This window comes from Vespa mandarinia, chromosome 18 (assembly GCF_050613455.1).
Source record: "Vespa mandarinia isolate Hongniang chromosome 18, ASM5061345v1, whole genome shotgun sequence".
NCBI lineage: Eukaryota > Metazoa > Arthropoda > Insecta > Hymenoptera > Vespidae > Vespa > Vespa mandarinia.
The window spans coordinates 4,084,976-4,104,525 of NC_140827.1; the positions used below are offsets into that span (position 1 = coordinate 4,084,976).

Sequence of the window (19,550 nt, forward strand, 5' to 3'; positions counted from 1 at the left end):
TTTACAACATTCTCTTTTGAATGTTTTTTTTTTGTTGATGATGCAATTATGTATAAGAAAAAAAATGATGAGAAGAGATGATGGATAGTTGGAGACTAGTTTGGAAATTATATCGAGCAGAGTATATGTAGTATATTCGTCGTTTCGCAGTTTCTCTCTCTCTCTCTCTCTCTCTCTCTCTCTCTCTCTCTCTCTCTCTCTCTTTCTCTCTCTCTCTAAGCTAGACGCTTGAGCAGCGCAGTCATTATCGCGCGTGCGAGGTTAGCAGTTCGCAGTCGCGTCACAGCGCCGGTGTAGACGCGTCGTTTGCGGATAGATCATTCCGACAGAGAGAGAGAGAGAGAGAGAGACAGAGAGAGAGAGAGAGAAAGACGTCAACGAAAGTGTGTGATTTCATTAAATTCAACATAATTCTATATATTTTTTATTTCTCTATTTTTAATTATATTTTCTTACTATCATTAGACATAAATAAATGAATAGGTAAAAAAAAGAAAAGTCACATGGAGTTAAAAAAGCAAACAGATTGAATATTAAAAATCAAACGTGTATTATTATTATTATTATTATTATTATATTTTTTAAATCAATAATATCGAAAACATTTATAAAGAATGAGTTAGTCAGTTTCTATTTTATTCATGTACTCGTTAGAAAATTTTTTCTTATTTATTCGTCAAATGTAAAACATGTCTCTTTTACTTATAATTTGAAAAAGATATGGACAGTGTAAATCTGTGATTGATAATAATGAAAAAGATATGTGTATCGTGAGTTTATTTGATTAGTAACTGGTAAACAACACAATGTATATGAGAGAGCCTTTTGTTTAGTTATTATATTTATTGAGATTGAGAGAGAGAGGGAAAGAGAGAAAGAGAGATAGACAGATTCACATCTTATATTTTCTTATTAGTATCTCTCTCCCTCTTTCTCTCTCGTTTTCTTATTCTTAGAGTAGTCGTCTTCTAGACGTCAAAGAAAACGCTCGGAACGTGCGTTAGACTCTTGCTTATAAATACATACACTCGTTCGTTTCAATAGCCGCTTGCGACGGCCACGTTTGACGTAATAACACGAGAGAGTTCGCAGTAGCGATCGATCGAGGAGAGAGCGTGGAATAAGAAAAACGAGCTGAGGAAAACGTAGTAACTACTACTACTACTTTGTCGTTTGCTTTGTTTAATAAAATCATTAAAAAATATAAGGGGAAGAAGAAGAGTAAGATTAAAAAAGAATAAAGTAGAAGAAAAAAAAGAAGAAAAGATAATTGTTAAACAATTTCAGATATTTCTGCTGTATAAAAAAAAAAAATAAAAAGAAAATAAAATAAAAAAAATAAAAAAAGAAAAAAATAAAATAAAAAAATTAATGGGCAGATATTACAACCGGAAGCAAAGATTATTTTCTAGAGAAGAAGAAAGGTCGTTCCTTTTGTGTGTGTGCATGTGTGTGTGTGTGTGTGTTATGTGTTTGTGATCGCATTAGTAATATACGTACATACATATATACTTACATATAATATATCAAGGTGTATATATATATTAATATTAAAAGAAAGGGGAGGGGGTAAGAAAGGAGAGCGCCTGCTCGTCACACTCTCGTCGAGTTCGCCATTGTCGAGTTCAACGTCGTCGAGAGTTCGTCGTCCTTTCGAAGAAGGTCCAACTCGAGGAAGATTTATTACTAGAAGAAAAGAAGAAAGAAAGAAAAAAAGAAAGCAATTTTTTGTCATCGTTTACGTTAATTTTTCTTCCATTTTATCCGCGTGCTTTTTATTGATTGACTGACTGATTGATTGGTTGATTGATTGATTGATTGATTGATAATTTTAAAGGGAGAAATAAAATTAAAATAATAAAAAGAAAAAAATAAGAAAAAAATAAAAACAAAAAGATAAGCAAAAAAGCAAGTAAAAGCAAATAATAAGTCAACAAGAGGGAGCGACTCTTGCGATATAATCGATATTTGTTGTCGAGCGCCGCGACGCCTTTTTTAAGCGAAACACATACACACATATTTTTCATACGTATTCCTAAGTCGAATTTGTTTGTTTGACTAATTTCTTCCTAATAATATTCTTATTTCTCTTTTCTTTTCAGGATTTTTCTTAATCTTTTTAAGAAGAATAAGAAGAAAAAATGAAGAGGAAGTAGTGAGTTTGATTGTGAACATTTGCAAGATATTCAAGACATTTAAGTCGATCTCTTTTCTATCTTATCGTATTACTTGGTCCATCAATCTCTTTTACTTTCGGGTACTTCCCTATCTCTCTTTGATATATACTTGATGTAATAAAAAAGGGAGAAGGCATTATCAGTTATCAAGAAGCGAAATGTGTCGGGATTGGTTTCAACGCGTTCGACAAAAATTCTACTTCCGGTATGTTTGAAAAATGATATTTCCTCGCTATTTTGGAATATTCTAGAAATATATATATATATATATATATATATATATATACACACATATATATATACATATATATATATATATACATATATTCTTCTGAAAAAAGTCTTAAGAATTTGGAGGAACGCTAAAAGAAAGAAAGAAAGAAAGGAAGTGAAGGGATAGAGAATCGAAGAAGAAGAAGAAGAAGAAGAAGAAGAAGAAGAAGAAGAAGAAGAAGAAGAAGAAGAAAAAGGAAGAAGAAATGTTTGGCTTTCAGAGTCCATTCACGAGAACATCTCGCGGGATAAATTCCACGTCGGCTTTAAATTCAAAAACAAAGAAAAATAAAGAATCTCCGAAGAGAAGAGCTTCGGAAGCAACCAGTGAAGGATCTGGATCATCGTCTATCAGATACATCGATCAAGAGGCTTCGGTATCGGAAGGTAGTAGTACCGATACGTTACCAGGGATTAGGATCGATTATTTGGACGTTGATCCTTTGTCACCTGAACCAAGAGATTCATTGACCTCGCCTAACGATGTAACCGTACATTTAAATGGTATCGACGTTCTCAAGGATATATCTTCAGCTAATTGTTCGTCACCGTCATCTGGCAATGGCAATTTAACCGCCAATAATATTACAAATAATACCGAATTATCATCGTCAACATCAAGGTCAACGTCCTCGTCGTCATCCTTATCACCGGGTGCTGTCGAAACGAGAAACGATCCTTTAACGACTAGATTTTCTTCTACGGACGATGGAAAGACCGAAACCGAAGAAGAAGATGGTGCCGCCGAAGGTGCTTCTTCCAGAGTATCCCTTCTCTCTCCGATAAACGTGACCAATCGTTCTACGAGCGATGATTTACTTTCTATTGAAAATGGATTCGATGCTAGCGAAGAGGAGGAAGAGGAAGATGACGATTACGAGGAAGAGGATAACGCTGAAACCGAAGAAGCTTCCTCGTTACCTTCCAGTCCCGCTGCTGCATCGAAAGTTGTTTTAACATCGTCGAGTACCGTTCCTTATTACGAATTTCTTTCTGTTAATGGTTGTACAATCAGACAAGAAACAACCAGTACAAGTTCGCCACAACTTTCAACCGGACTTTGTGTTCCCACGACGAGATCGTCTAGTTGCGAATCGGCTAGCAGCGATAATACCAGAGATCCCTTCGACGATAATTCTTTAAGCGCTTGTTATTCCATGCTCGACGATAATTCTATGGAGGTTGATTCTATAATCAATTCATGTCCAGTTACTATTAGTTTAACTCCACCCAAAGTACCTGCTGCACGTTCTTGTAATATTTTAGAAAGACTTTTAGAAGACATTTATACCATCGGTACTCCTGAACCTTTAGCCGGATACGGTCCTAGATTTAAACTTTTGGAAGAGGGAGACGTTCAAGTTTATTATTTCGATCATGACGATCGTACACTCGTCAGGAAGATCATGTTCATTAAATTTTTACGACGTTGGGAAACTCATCATATTTATTTGAACGACGATTGCTTATCCTCGAAAACGGTGAGTTTTTATTATTTTATATTCCTCCTTTATAATCTTTAACATTATTCTTTTATCTAATATCTATTGATAAATAATAAGATTTCAAAAAATTAAATAAACAAACTATTGTTATATCAGAATTTCTCCTTTTATCGATTCGATTTCATGATCAACTTGATTTATCTTATATATTTACTTTATATTTTACATTTATTAATGCGCTTATTTTATATATATATATATATATATATATATATTTTTTTTTTAATAATCTTATTATTAATAAAATAATATTATAAATAAATGATATATTATTTTTTTCATAACACATTCGTCGAGAAGTTTCCTTAAAAGAATTCATTATCTCTTCTAGAATACTTAAGATACGAAGAATCAAAGGAAAAGTTTATTATAAACGTGAATTCTTATTATATTACTTAATCGAACGATTTAATTCACAGTATCATTTATTATAAATAGAAAATTATTTAAATATATATTATATAAATATGAGAATGTACAAAAGAGAAGATGAAGGGAAAAGAGAGAAAGAAAAAGGGGTACGTTTTTGTAGCGGAAAGATATGTCATTTGCAAAGATAAAAAAAGAACGAAAATTCTTTTATCACATCGTATGACCACATTTGCGCACATGTAGCTGTCCTTTATAGCGTACAAGAAATTCTCTTCCTCTCTCTTTCTCTCTCTCCCTCTCTATTTCTTTCTCTTTCTATCTAATTGTAAGTGTTGTGTCGACACGCGTGTATTGTCGCGTGTAATTTGCGCGCGACAAATGCGAGCACCGTGACGTCAAAACTGACCGTGGGTTCTAACCATTCCTTCTGTCTATTCACACTCTCCCTTTCTCTCTTTCTCTCGAACTACTTTTATATGGGATGGCCTAAAAATTTCTAAATGATTCCAAGTCAATCTCACTCTTTATCGTGAAGATTTTTTTAGTTTAATTTTTCTTTAACAACAAGTTCAATTACATGCCTAAAATATTATACGTTGCAGTCTTTTACGATTTCTTTTTATCTTTCTTTTAAAAGTAATTAATTAGAAGTAATCAATTTAAACGTATAATTATAATTAATAACTTAAATATATACATATATTTAAGTTATTAATTAGTATTTAGTAATTTGTTTTATGTTTACCTTTCTATATCTTACACTTTAAATGTATTTTGCCTTATGCTTAATTATTTATTTACTATGTTAAATTATAGCACGTGCGAATCGAGGTATTTAAATTTGAATAATTTCTCGTTGAGAGAGGATAAAAAAGATTTGAAGCTTTTATTAAATTTTATAGAGAAATTAGTGTTATTTATTATTTAAAAATATTATCCTTTCTAGATATCGATCTTATATAAAATACAAAAGAGATGAACTTTGTAACACATTCAAAATTATGTGGATTATTTAAATGTGATTTATACTTGTGTTATCCTCTCTCTCTCTTTCATCAGAGATAATAATATACTTTACGAAGTGTATTAATTATTTAGATAAATGTAATGTTTTTTTTATAGCAAGAATCATATATGTCTACAAAATTAGATTTATAACACATAATTGAAAGTTATGCTCATTCATATAACTATTGAGATTAGTTATTTCCTTTTAATAATTTTTATCTTTCATTCTCCCTTGTTTTAAGCTACTTTATAACTTCAACATTTTTAGAGGAAAAAAAAAAGAATTTAAAAATAGAATAAACTAATTGTAAGGACGATTGCTTAGGATTGGATATAAATTCCAATATCATGATTACTCGAAATTCGATAATTGTGGATACAGCTGCGAAATTAATTCGATTGGATGACGCGAAATCATCATTCAGTTTTTTCTCTGACATGATCTCATCATTTCTGTTTTTTTTTGTTTTTCTCTTCTTCTTCTTCTTTTTTTTTTTTTTTTTTTTTTTTTTTTTTTTTTTTTTTTTTTTTTTTTCTAGAAAAGAACAAAAAGAAATAATTCTTTTCTTTTGATTTTTATTTTAAATAATAAAATAATCATGTTCTTTGTTTTATTATTCATATGTATGTATATATATATATATATATATATACATATATCTATAAACTATAATTCATTATATATTTCATGTATCGAATTATATTAAAAGACACACGATATATATGTGTATATATATTTCAATTGTCATTTTAGATTCTATTTTAAACAGTTTGAGTAAACTGAACGTATATCATACCTGTCACACAAGCTCATTTTTTATAATCCATTCTTTAAAAATTTCCTTACCAGTATTTATTCATCTTTATAATTTTCCTTCATACATTATTAGAAGTAACAAGTGTGAATATTTTTATCGGCCTTAACAATCGTGAAATTGATATATCTTTTTTATTTCTTTCTTTCTTTTTTGTATTTTCTGCATTTTTTATTGAACTTTAATAGAATACATCTGGTAACATAATTTGATAAGAACGTTCGTTCGAATGATTCATGATAAAGGAACGTCGAGTCAAACTTCTCTCTTTTAACGTCATTCTATTATATATATCTCTCTTTCTCACTCTGTCTCTGTCTATTTTTCTTGGAGAATGAGGATAATAACTTTTCGATAACGAAGATCGCCACGTTTGCGATCGTAATCACCTTTGTAATTTGAATTATAGCTTGAATATAACATGTTGAAAATACCTGTTGCGTGTTACATACATTCCAAAGAACACTTTTGCCTGGTCTTTTCATAATAACATAGAAACGTATTCACATATATTTTTTTTTTTTGTTATTTCTATCTTTTCTATTTCTTTTTTCCTTTTTTCTTTTTTTCTTTTTTCTTTTTAAAGTTCTCTTTGTACGAGAAAAAACTTGTATATAATCTTCATCTATTTATTTCTCGTAAGTGATATTATTAATTGAAATATGGTCCTATAAACGAATATATTATCAGTTTGATATATAATATACTATTTTTGCCCTAGTATGAATAATTATGATATATAAATTTTTATATAAGCAGTATATAATAAAATTCTATAACCGATGAACAATAATTCTAATATAATTTCTTGTACAAAGATATTATAATAATTATTAAAAATTAAAATGATAAGAAATAATTTTTTGTTTTTGTAAATTATTTCATTCACTCGTTTAGCTTCGAATTCTTTTGTAACTGGAAAAATTATCTGAATACATAGGATATGTATGTGGGTCATATATATGTAAAGATGATCGACGTCACTAGTTGTGGTGGTATTATTGGTGTTAGTGTTGGTGGCATACCTGAGTTCATTCAGGGGATGCAGTGTCCCAGATTTGAGTTAGCAGCAGCTCCCTTCGACAGTCGTTCAACCCTCGTCCTAGTTTTGTCCTACTGACGTCATCCGTTCTTCCGCGCAGGCTCATGCCCTTTTCAATTCTTTTGTATTCATTTATTTGTTTTTTTTTTTTTTATTTTTTTTTATTTTCTTTTTAATGAAAAATATGACATGGAGGGGAGAGAGGGAGAGATTATATTGGATTAATAATGAATCGCAAATATAATTAATGAATTTATTTCTAAATCGCATGCATATGCGAATATTAAAAATTTCATTTTGGGATATTAAAAGTCTCATTTCTTAAGTCGTTTTTTCTTCCTTATAGAACTTCTTCAAGAGTTTTTGCAAAACTCTCGTCGATGTGAATTCGACTTATTGACGTCATTCTGACGTAATAACATCCGGAATGATATATCGCCATAGATCTTTCTACTTCCTGTCCGCATTGACTATCGATCCTACATTGTTATTTCTTTTTTCTTTCCTTCTCTTTTTTTCTTTTTTTTGTTTCACGAAGAAAATTTATTCGTGACTTAATATTTTGATGTTGACATATATTCAAATTGAAATTAGATTGTAGATGATAAAGCTTCTGTCTTTGTTTCATTTTACAGGCTACTGGTTTCTTACAACAACCAATTCCATATAGCAGTTTTTATGTTGAAAAGTACGCCGTCGGTAGATTGGGTACAACGTATAAAAGTTGCTTAAGAATATATTTAGGTAATGGCTCATTGTTATTGCAAGCAAATGATTCTTATACGAGGGACCAGTGGTATCATTCTATAAATTGGAAGGTAAGGTATATGTAATGAAAAAAGAAAAAAATATACTTGGAATAATATAATATATATTAATGTTAATCGATATAATACTTATTTTCTGTTTCTTTATTTCTTTTTTTTTTTTTTTTTTTTTTTTTTTTTTTTTCCAGAAAAGTCTCTTCCAATTTAAACACAAAGCATCGGTGAGCACAAAAAACGTTGTCCTACGTGAATTACGTTTAATGGTAGAATTCGCATTGTCTACGCCGCTTCAGGATGAAAGAGTAGCTTGTGCAGCCATGGAGGCCGTAGCAAAATTATTGGAGGCACCTTGGGGTTCTAAATCATTAATAGAGCAAGATGACGAGGAAAAAGAGAAAATAGAAGTGACAAAAGAAGAGGAAGGAAGTTGGGCTCTGTTCATTTTGCCAGTTGCCGCGCCGCTCCTCGAAAAAGCTGCTCCACCTGCTGCATTAGCTCGTGTATTAGCTAGATTAGTTCGACAACATCCTAAATTTCGTTTAGTAAAGTACCTTGCTCCGGCTATCACCAGGTGCCTCAAACATACCGTTGATTTTGGCAAGTCTCCGGATATGAGAAAACTCTTGCAAGTTTTTGTTGCCGCTCTATACGATAGTAACGAGGGTAACGATGGTGAAAGAGCGATCAGGGAATATATTGCTTCCGTTCATGGACCTGGAAGTGATTGTCCTCATCCAAGAGTATTACCAAACTTGGTCTCAGTCTGTGTTGCTGCTATATTTCATAGGTTCGTTATTCTAACTTACTTCTTTTGGAAAAGTTTTATACAGTTATATTCTTGACATTGTATACATTTTAGATTTATGGAATATTATGTTGCATATATTATCGAAATACACGTTATACGAGCGTAAGATTTTCTTTTCTCAGGTTCGAAGATGGCAATTGTGGTGGTTCAAATGGAGGCGAGGATAAACCATCCTCGACATTACCACCTCTTGATTGTTACCTTTTAGTTTTAAATGTTGCGTAAGTTGATGATTTTTCAATGAAAAGACTGTTTCTCTCTTAAGGTTTGATTCCTATTGACATAATATACACCATTTTACATGTGTAGATCAGAATATGCTGACTGGAGACCAGGTTTAGCTGGTTTGTTACAACCAGTACCATTTCCTGAAGAAGCTCTTACCGTTAAGGAAGTACAGAAATCGATTCTTGCTCGTGCTATTCGACGTTTGGCTAAGGATTCGAGATGTGCGGTTCATCAAGTTCTCCTTCCAGTCAGAGAACCACGTCCAGGTTGGCTTCACATAGCTGCACCATCCAGTCCTGCTTGTCCTGATCGTGGCGAACTATTTGGCGAAATGGTAAAGAGGTCAATCTTTCTTGTCTTCTTATTTGTCTCCTACAAAAAAATATACTTATCGAAGAATATTCAACAGCTGACTACACTTCTGGCATGCTGTTGTCGAAGAAAAAGATTTGTTGGCTCGTTGATGAAACAAGCTAAAGACGATTGTATTCTCCTTGCTGTCAGAGGATGCGGTGCTGCCCAAGAAGCACTATGCCTTATGCTCGAGTGGCGTCTACTGCCAAACGAAGAAGCTAGGCTTCAGATAGTCAATGCCCTCGAATCTACTCCTTCTGGTAAAACCCGTTACGCTGCACTCTGTCAGAGGCAAAGGAATTTACAAGAATTGGTAAGATTGATTAATTTTATTATAATTATTAATTTTATTCTAATCCAATTCTTCGCTCATAATAAGTAATGTTATTTTAAATCAACAGCAACAAAAAGGTGGTCCAAGAAAATTGACACTTCCAGTACGGGCAACAGACGCCGACGTTGCCCTCCTACTTGGTGGACGTGCTTTAGGTAATTTAGAGTGTCTCAGTTTAGCCTTTACATCTGTTACATCCGCCTGTGCCGAACAGTTGATTAAATTACCAGCGTTGAGGTATTTAAATCTCTGGGCTACTCAATTTGGAGACGCTGGCTTGCAAATGATCAGCGAACATTTGCAAAAATTACAAGTATTAAATCTCTGTGAAACACCAGTTTCGGATAAAGGCATCTCTACTTTAGCTTGTGAGTATTATAACGATAATAAAGTATACGATACTGTGAAGTAACAAAATTGTCCATTATCTTGTCTTCAACGTTTTCTTCTTATTTTACATTTTCAGCTCTGACAAATTTAAGAAAGTTAAATTTGAATAGTACCAAACTCTCGGCTCAGACTTTCGAATCATTGAAGAAAAGATTACCGGCATTGCAAGAATTTGATGTTCGTTATACGGAAGCTTGGTGACCAGAACCTATATCGAGCCGGAACCATTAAAAGACATCAGTTTGTTCAGGATGTAGAAACATCGTAAAAAATGTTAAATACGTTAGTTCGACGAATAGAGAAAAAGGTTCATTTTCACTTAGATATTAATCCATAAAATTCGCATTTTTCTCTTTATCTATCTTTCTCTATCTCTCGACGTTCTCGAAATCATCTTATTTAAAACTTTTGCATTCATTCGTCATATATATTTCCCCTTTTGTAAAAACTCTAACACATAATGTTATATACTCTCTTGATCGATAAGATCGATCTTGGAGAAGATAAAAATTCTTTTATTTGTCAAAGATAAAAATACATACGTACGAATATGAAATAATTGTTGTTAAAAGAAGCCATTTAAAAAGGGGGTCAACTTCTCTCTGTGTCTTTTAAATCTTACATATCACAGCTGCCGTTTCCATGTTATTAAATGCCAAGAAGAGAGAGAGAGAGAGAGAGAGAGAAAGAAAAAAAAACAACAAACGTGTGGTGATAAACTTTCCAATTCTTCTTCCGCGAGTAATATAATAATAATGATAATAATAATAACAAACGATAATAAAATAAATTACGTCTTTAAATTGGATAATTTCCTACAAGGATAACTATCTTATATATATATAAACACGTATATTTTTTTTTTCGTTTTTTTTTCCCCTCTAATTCAAAGACACTTCTCCAGCGAGAGAAAAGAATTTAACAGGCGAATCTAGAGGAGCGGCGATCGCTACGTTCAAAAACGTGAATAAATAATTAAATAAATAAATGTATACTTTGAGTGATATTGTGAATAATCATGGAAATTGTCTAAGATGATAATGAGAAATAATTGTTGATGAGAAGATCTAAAAAGAAAAGAAAAAAAAAAACAAGAAAAGCGAGACTCTTCTTTCCCATGAAGGGTGGCCCAACTGCCTTAATCAGCCAGTTCTTAGCAACCACTGCCACGATGCTACTCTAATCGAGTGAAGTCAAGTCAAGTGAAGTCATGTCAAGTCAAGTCAAGTCAAGTCAAGTCAAGTCAAGTCAAGTCAAGTCAAGTCAAGTCAAGTCAAGTCAAGTCAAGTCAAGTCAAGTCAAAGTCGAATCGAGTTGAGCCGTAAATAATCTTCGCAACAAGAGAATAAGATTGCATAATTTTTCTCCGTCTCTGTTGTATATACCACAGAGTTATGTGAAAACTTTACGAACAGATACATACATACGTAAATCATACATATAGTGTATATATATATATATATATATATATATACATATATATATGTGTAATATGATATAATATAAGCTACTACGTTCGATGCTTCTCCGAGGAAAAAAATATACTTGATTAAAATTACACGTTAGCTCGGAGACCAGATGTAATCTTTGTTTCTTAGTGTAAATAGTTAAGTAATAAGGCATAAGGACTAATTATCTTTGTCCTTAATGATTAAACGTAGATTTTTAATAATTTATTGTTTTAGTTAGGAGAACTTTTCTGCAAATTTATTATTGTTATTATTATTAATTGTATCCAATTACCTAATCTATTTAATAATTACTTAATTATCTACCTAAACTACCGATCGATTTGATATCGATCGGTAATGTAATATGCTATAATAATAATAATAAGCACCTATTCGAACTTGTATCGACACGAAAATACATTGGAATTTATAATAGTCGAAGAGAAAAAAACTTGGTAACTTTTATCCAAATGATTTAGACAAATTTTTAATTAGAATCTGAATTAAAACGAGTTATTCAATGGCAAAATGATCAGTCCATCTTATTGGATTTGCAATATTTATTATCGTCAAAGGTATAATGAACGAACGAAAGAATCTTTTATTCTTTCTCTTAGAAAATAAAATAATACGCGAGAACGATCGATCGATCAAACGAATCTCTTATTTTAATCATTCTAATACTATATATAAATATATACTATAGTTGATCTTTCTAATTAATGAACGACAATGGTTACCTCTGTAATTTCGTTTCGAAAAGCATTGTGAGAAAGCTGCATTGGGAGCAAGCATTGTAAGAAGACTGTTTATGTCAATTTCAATCTCAATAAGAAATTATCGAATTAGGATGTGCCGTGATGATGATTATTATTATTAATTCATCGATTTAATGGCAAATAATAAAATTTCAATTTAATACACCTCGATCATGAAAAAGAATCGAATCTTTTTTATATTTTTTTCTTCTTTTTTTTGTTTCATCGTTTCAACTTGTTATCGTTGCGCTTCAATCTATATATATATATATATATATATATATATATATATAATATGTATATATACACACATGAGGGAGGTAGGATAGATTGTAGTAGTCGAAAATGTTTGTAGGTAACAAAAGTTATTGGATAATTGATTTTTTTCCTTCTTCTTTTCTTTCTCTCTTTTCTCTTTTCTTTTTTCCCCTTAAAAGATATTGACATATTTCATTCGACGATGAGAATCAGGATGGTTTTTTAATCTCGCGTTCTCTACTGTAACTTGTTTCTTTAAGTCGACTGGTAAATCGTTCCATACTTCTTGAGGGACAGAATCTAAAAAGAAGAATAACGAAGAATAATCGTTATAATAAGAATGTTTAAAATTTCGTTAAAATTATTAATATATTATGGATAGAGTTATACCTTTGCAGGTATAGAGCAAGTCAGACCAAGTGATTCTTTCCTGTGAGAAGCAATAAACGCCGAGTCTACCACCTTGCAAAGTGGAATCATAAATATTTCCTGAATCAGTGATCAGTTTGTTACCCTGATGAAGCCAGAATCTGATCAAACCGACGTGAGGCCTGTGTAACAGGTGCCACCTGTATGGAACTCTTTGTATCCAACCATATTTGCTTGGTTCTCTCCATAATATTTTCATTTGATTAGGTATATCTTGATTATGCCAAAGGCTATTTCTAAGTATTACTCCAGGTCCAGTCTCAGAGTCAACGAGCCTAAGTAAGATACCAGAGTCACCGATAGCACGGAAAGGTGTAGTTTCCCAATAAGGTTGATCAGCTTTTTTCCATGTTACGACATAAAATCTACGATTGCTTTGACACGAGAAGACAAAGCCAACGAAATCGTCGTCGTTGTCGTCGTCGATATAAAATGTTCCTTCGAAGTCTACTCCAGCAAAAACGTCAGGCCCTTAAAAAATAAGTAAGTAAAGAGTGAGAAATAAAAAAAATATGAAATCAATTAAAATGAAGATTTATATTAAATGTATTAAAATCCACCTATGGCAAATCCGGGATCGCTGTTAAGCATCTGTTGTATCTCCGCACCACTATGTCGTATTATCCAAGATGGATCCTCTTGTGAATCACCCGTTGGATCTAGATTAATCGTGACGTACTTGCGAAAATCAGTAGTCCATATCTGACTATTGTTCGGACAATTGTCGAGGTAATTGATGACGGTATCATTGTCATAATCGTTCCAGCAAAGATCACCGATGCCATCTTTATTAACGTCTTCCTGATAAGGATTATAAACGAATGGACAATTATCTCGACGATTCGGAACGCCATCCCCATCGATATCGTCGTCACAAGCATCACCGATTCTATCGCGATCGATATCGCCTTGGCCAGGATTAGCAACGTTTGGACAATTGTCACGATCGTCTTGTATACCATCCAAGTCACGATCGTTGTCGTTATCACACAAATCACCGACGTTGTCGCTATCGTGATCCTTTTGATCAGGATTCGGCATATAAGGACAATTGTCACAGGCATCGCCTACTCCGTCATTGTCGGTATCGATTTGATCTTTGTTTCGTATTTTTGGGCAATTGTCTAGATGATTTAAAATTTCTAAGAAAGAGATAGAGATATTATTTACAATTAAATATCGTTAATTTAAAATAGACGTATTGAAGACGATTCGAATGAAGTGTTTAATTCAGAGAGAAAAATTTATACCATCGTTGTCGATATCATCGTCACAGGCATCACCAAAACCATCACCATCGGTGTCCCATTGACGTGGATTGTTAACCATAGGGCAATTATCGCATAGATCACCAACTCCGTCGAATCCGTCACGATCATTATCTTCCTGGCCGGGATTATGTACCGAAGGACAATTGTCTGAAGAATTTAATATACCATCGTTGTCAGCATCCTCGTCGCAAGCATCACCTATACCATCGCCATCGGCATCTTCTTGACCACTGTTTGGTACTGTCGGACAATTGTCCATTCTACAGGAATGTTCGTGACAGTTTAGATTTTTATCTGGGACACCGTCGCTGTCCGCGTCCAGGCCACAATTGTGTCCATTTCCAGCCCAACCAACTCTGCACTAAAATTGAGTTTTGTTTTCTTTTTTGCTTTTGCTTTTTTCTTTCTTTTTAATTGCTTCTTTGTTGGAATTTTTTAAATCCAACGATTTAATTACCCGACACATGTAATCGTTCAGGCTTATGCAAACGCAATAGGCATTCTGATCACAAATGGTTGACATATCCGGACAAAGTTCTTGACTAGGTCGACATCCTGTTGTCTCGTTACCAACAAAACCATTCCTACATGGTCCACATCTATAGGAACCCTGTGAGGTAACGTTTCGATGATGATTAAAAGAATTTGGGATCAAAATCAATCGATTGGGAAATATTATATAATAGAAATATATTATTATGTATCAATGATATATAAATGTTTTCTACGTACTTCCGTATTGATACATTCGGAATGCAAATCACAGCCACCATTATTGATCTCACATTCGTTTAAATCACGACAGATTTGCTTTCGGTTCCTAATCATTTCAATGCCAACGCCTTCAAACGTCGAACCCGTGTATCCTGGAGGACAGGATTCACATCTGAATCCAGGTCGAAGATTGATACATCGTACTCCGGGAAAGCAAGGACGTGCTATCTCACATTCGTTTATGTCTTGGCAAGATGTACCGTTTCCTGTGAAACCAGCGGGACAACTTCCACATCTAAAATTATTAACGCGTTATTAGAATCGGAGATAATTATTAGATCAGAAAGTATATTAACTTTATTAACGAGAGAAATCATTTATTCAATTGACCTTAGTATAATACAATATTTTGATGACTCTAAGAAAAAGTTAACTTGAAATTAGCAAACATAAATTGATTAATAGATGTCCGTTTACCTAAAAAATGGTGGATAATTAGTAGTAATACATTCAACTTCTGTATAACATGGTCGAGAATCACAAACGTTTCTTCTACGTTCACATCGTTCACCATTACCATGATATCCCGTTGGACATTTGCCACATCTAAATCAAGGAAAATGAATCGATCATTCGATTGCAGATGCATAGATCTTGGATCGACCTCTCTTGATCGTTAATCATCTACCATCGTTACCTATAACCATGATGATGGTCCTCGCAACGTACGCCAGGGAAACACGGATTGTCTAAACATGTTGTTATCTTCAAACAATTACGACCATCACCGGTCATACCTCTTGGACAAGTACCACAAATTGGTCCTCTCGCTGAATCCTGACAATGAGCTCCAGGATAACATGGCGATTCGTAGTTACAGGATACTGGTCGTGGTGTTGTTGATACTGGAGGAACCATCACCGCTCAGGAGAGAAAAATGCTTAATAACTTGTCGATTATATAAATCGTTAAACTATTTACACGCAAATCCCAAAGTGATACTATTTCTAAGTATAATACTGATAATCAAGCATTTCTTTATGAATTATTTTCACCAAAAAAAAAAAAAAAAAAAAAAAAGAAAAAAAAGAAAAAGAAAAAAAAGGAAAATAAAAGAAACAAATTATTATGTTCAAGATAACAAAAGCAAATTATTGTTTCTTACTTTGAGATATTATTTATGAAAATAATTAACTATAGTTTTAGAAACACTTGAAATCAAAAGAAATGGATCGTATCAATAATATTTATTCATCAAATTGGTATTGACTTTTTTAAGATACAGAAACGTTCGATCTTTCATCTTAAAATATATCTATTTTTTTATTTCTTTTTTATCTCTTTTATAAAAGCATTTAGAAAGTGTGAAATAAGATTCGAAAAAGCTTTGTTAATTTTTTATCTCTTTTTTTTCTGTCGATTTAATATGTATATATGTATATATATATGTATATTATTAATAATATTATTATTATTATTATTATTATTATTATTATTATTATTATTATTATTATTATTATTATATACAATATCGCCTACATTTTGATCTCTTTGAACTATTCTCGAAAAAATAATAATTTTACATCACGTGTGTTATGCTGTTATGCACTTCACTCACCGACCATACCTTGACGACAAGCGACGCAATTTTCCATTAGTATTCTTAACTCGTGTGTTTCCCTTCTCTAAAAATCATTAAGAAAGGAAAACAATATATTAATTCATATTAATTATTATCTTATTAGTTCTTATTTATATCATACACTAATTGTTAATATTGTATTGATATTAATTAATATCGATCATTATTATTTCCTTCAATTCATTGATTTATTTAAACTATCCGTGATCTTTAATCTCATTTAAATAGACTTACGTTCATTTCGAGTTCGCTCCAAATTTTCTTTGTAGCTTGTATAAGTTCGTTCAAAGTTTTTGTCAATTGACCATCCGTAAGACAAACTGCAAGGCAACGGTAACAACGACAAAAGTATGATAAAAAAATTACCCCTATCCCTCGAAAAAAAAAAACAAAGTGTACTCACTTTTCTCATCTAAACTTTGAATTCCAATGTCACCTCTTCTCACGGTCCTTTTACGCGCAATCGAGGACGATTCGAAGGATAGATTAGAATGATTAAAATCGTAAGGGCCTCTTTTAGATCGATCGTTAGTTTTACTCGACTGAGTCGAATCGAATTCGAAAGGGAAATTATTGTCGAGAAAATTATATGTACGTTCGAATTTGTCAAATGACCTCGAACATTGTTCACCTTTCAAGATCTCGTCGATGGTCAATTCTCGATGAATTTTGATCTTACATTTGTTTTCTCGAAACTTTTAGAACAGAAAAATAAATACGGATGATAAATAATTAATTCGAAATATCTCAATGATTAGGGTAGAGCAAGAGAGAGAGAGAGAGAGAGAGAGAGAGAGAGAGAGAGAGAGAGAGAATTTGCTTAGGTTTGGTAGAAGAGAGTTAGATTGGTTTGCTACTATACAACAACAACTACGTAATAAAAGCGAACGACTCGATTCTCGATGGCCATATTTAGAAACGAGTCGTCCCACGGACTTGTACTGCCGATCACAGTGTGATCGTCGCGAACGTCATCGAAAAGGAAGAAACTTAGAAACTACTTTCCTCCTCTTTTCTTATCTGCCATACACACGTACAAATCTACAAATTCGTTTCTAGGAGTTGTAGGCTATACACAGACACACACACATACATATGTATGTATACAAGGTAAGCCATTCAACCATTTAAAAAATTGTTATATAGAAAGGTTTGTAACGTTTTCAATGATATATCGATCGTTTCTCTAAATTGAAAGATATAATTTCGTGTCCACTTTGTTTTTTTCCTTTTCTTTTTTTTTTTTTTATTTATGAAACTTCATACTTTTATTAACAGGATATTCAAAAGACATATATGTATATTAAATTTCCAATGCAAATATATCAAGATTTGTATGTTTTAAATTTAACAGTGAACGTAATGATTCACCCTACATACATATCTATGTGCGTGTGTATATAAATTATATATATGTGCATGTCATACCACTTCTATGTATAAAAATTCTTCTTCATCTGCAAGTTCTCGAAAGCTTTTCTTCAGATCTATAGATCCTTGATACATACAATCGATATAAACATCGATTCGAGATTCTGATTGCTTTTGGTGCACATAAATGATCAAATTTTTTAACGATGAAGTTAAATTATCGACAACTATGTGCTTAGTTGTACGTCGTCCATTAGAATGAAGATTTTCTAAAATGACTATAATAAAGATTTAACATTAGTATTTCTTTTTTATATTTAACGAAATGTCTTTTTCTTTTTCCTTTTCTTTTCTTTTTTTTCAAATTAATACTTATATTAAATAATATTATAAGTATATTTTATAAATATACTTACCTCGATTAGTACGTCTATCGAGCATTAGAACTGTTTTTCTATTAGATTCACCATACTTCACAGCTAACAAGGGTTCTGCTTCTGTATTAGGTTTCTTTCTCGTTCTAATGTCATTGACAACTATTATGAAATCTTCGTCATGTAAAGATTCTCGTAAACTCGTCGTTAGTTCTTGAGAAAAATAGAACATTAAAACACATTTGTCATAATTTACATTATGCTTATTTATTGAATATTTCTAAATTAATATGAAAAAATTATGATCGTCATGGCAAATCTTTGATTAATACATACATAAATATATATATACACACACACACACCTATATATAATATATAATTGTATATATTTGAAAAGAAATTTTCAATAAATAAATAAAATATTTCTTAGTTATTTATTTTACAAATATTGAATAAAAGGATAATTGTTGTTTCTATATTCAGAGAAAGAAAATCTAAATGAGTGAAAAATTAGATATAAAATCGTTTCGATATGGTTACTAAGACCAATCTAATATTCATTCTTAATAAGTATGAAATTGTATGTGTTATACTTGAACGAACCATTTGAAATTTGTATTAAGACGAATATCATGATAACTTGTGAGATAAAAATAACTATTACGACTAGACACTGATCTTTCAATCTTATTAATCGATATTAATTACTTACCTTTATCTTCTGTCAAAGTAGCGTTCGAATAAACGAAGATGATCGTTGAAATGCAGATAAACGTTGATAAGAATATATTAATCCTTGAAAAATTCATCTTTCGAAAATTTTCTTCTTCCTCTTCTCTTTTCTACGATGTTGAAAATATAAAAGAAAAAAGATGACACCTCCTCTTCGAGGTAATTTACACCATTAACGAAGAAACGCTCGTGTGTACGATCTCTTGTAACTCGATTTATCTCCAAGACTGAAGCTTAGAGACGTAGATCCGATCGTTTTATACGTCGCCCACGGAACCACTGCAACTATCCTGAATATCTCTCTTCTTGGACATCGGATCTTCATAGATCTTTTCATCGATTAAATTTTTTTGAAATTTTTGATCGATATTTTAGATAGAGAAGATTCGAGAACTAATGCAATTATTTTATGAGCCTCGTCATTATTTTAATATTTTATTTGCATCTTTGCTTATTATCTGTTTTGATTATATGA

General features: G+C 32.0%; 2 protein-coding genes across 6 annotated transcripts; one reads left to right on the top strand and one right to left on the bottom strand.

The window, feature by feature from the left end:
* The first annotated feature begins 122 nt into the window (after nucleotides 1-122).
* Nucleotides 123-12,473, top strand: LOC118445308 (C-Maf-inducing protein). 2 transcript variants are annotated; one of them, XM_035874613.2, is made up of 10 exons: nucleotides 123-1,145; nucleotides 2,103-2,382; nucleotides 2,519-3,931; nucleotides 7,828-8,010; nucleotides 8,148-8,746; nucleotides 8,890-8,988; nucleotides 9,077-9,329; nucleotides 9,405-9,662; nucleotides 9,751-10,051; nucleotides 10,150-12,473. In XM_035874613.2, exons 3-10 carry the CDS (start codon nucleotides 2,657-2,659, stop codon nucleotides 10,272-10,274), a joined length of 3,093 nt encoding a protein of 1,030 aa, XP_035730506.1. In that variant the 5' UTR covers nucleotides 123-1,145; nucleotides 2,103-2,382; nucleotides 2,519-2,656; the 3' UTR covers nucleotides 10,275-12,473. The 2 variants fall into 2 exon arrangements, with proteins under 2 accessions (XP_035730506.1, XP_035730505.1); XM_035874612.2 differs by having other exon boundaries at nucleotides 123-383.
* Nucleotides 12,474-12,701: 228 nt separating this feature from the next.
* Nucleotides 12,702-19,314, bottom strand: Tsp (Thrombospondin). Of its 4 annotated transcripts, none has more exons than XM_035874610.2 (14): nucleotides 19,056-19,314; nucleotides 18,384-18,554; nucleotides 18,025-18,245; nucleotides 17,000-17,291; nucleotides 16,831-16,916; nucleotides 16,582-16,639; nucleotides 15,652-15,859; nucleotides 15,432-15,560; nucleotides 14,973-15,249; nucleotides 14,698-14,850; nucleotides 14,220-14,601; nucleotides 13,530-14,111; nucleotides 12,931-13,440; nucleotides 12,702-12,840 (listed from the first exon to the last, which is right to left on the bottom strand). In XM_035874610.2, the coding sequence occupies exons 1-14, from the start codon at nucleotides 19,150-19,152 to the stop codon at nucleotides 12,713-12,715; spliced, it is 3,294 nt and encodes a 1,097-aa protein (XP_035730503.2). In that variant the 5' UTR covers nucleotides 19,153-19,314; the 3' UTR covers nucleotides 12,702-12,712. The 4 variants fall into 4 exon arrangements, with proteins under 4 accessions (XP_035730503.2, XP_035730501.2, XP_035730502.2 ...); XM_035874608.2 differs by having other exon boundaries at nucleotides 15,652-15,877; XM_035874609.2 differs by having other exon boundaries at nucleotides 16,573-16,639.
* Between the last annotated feature and the right edge of the window lie 236 nt (nucleotides 19,315-19,550).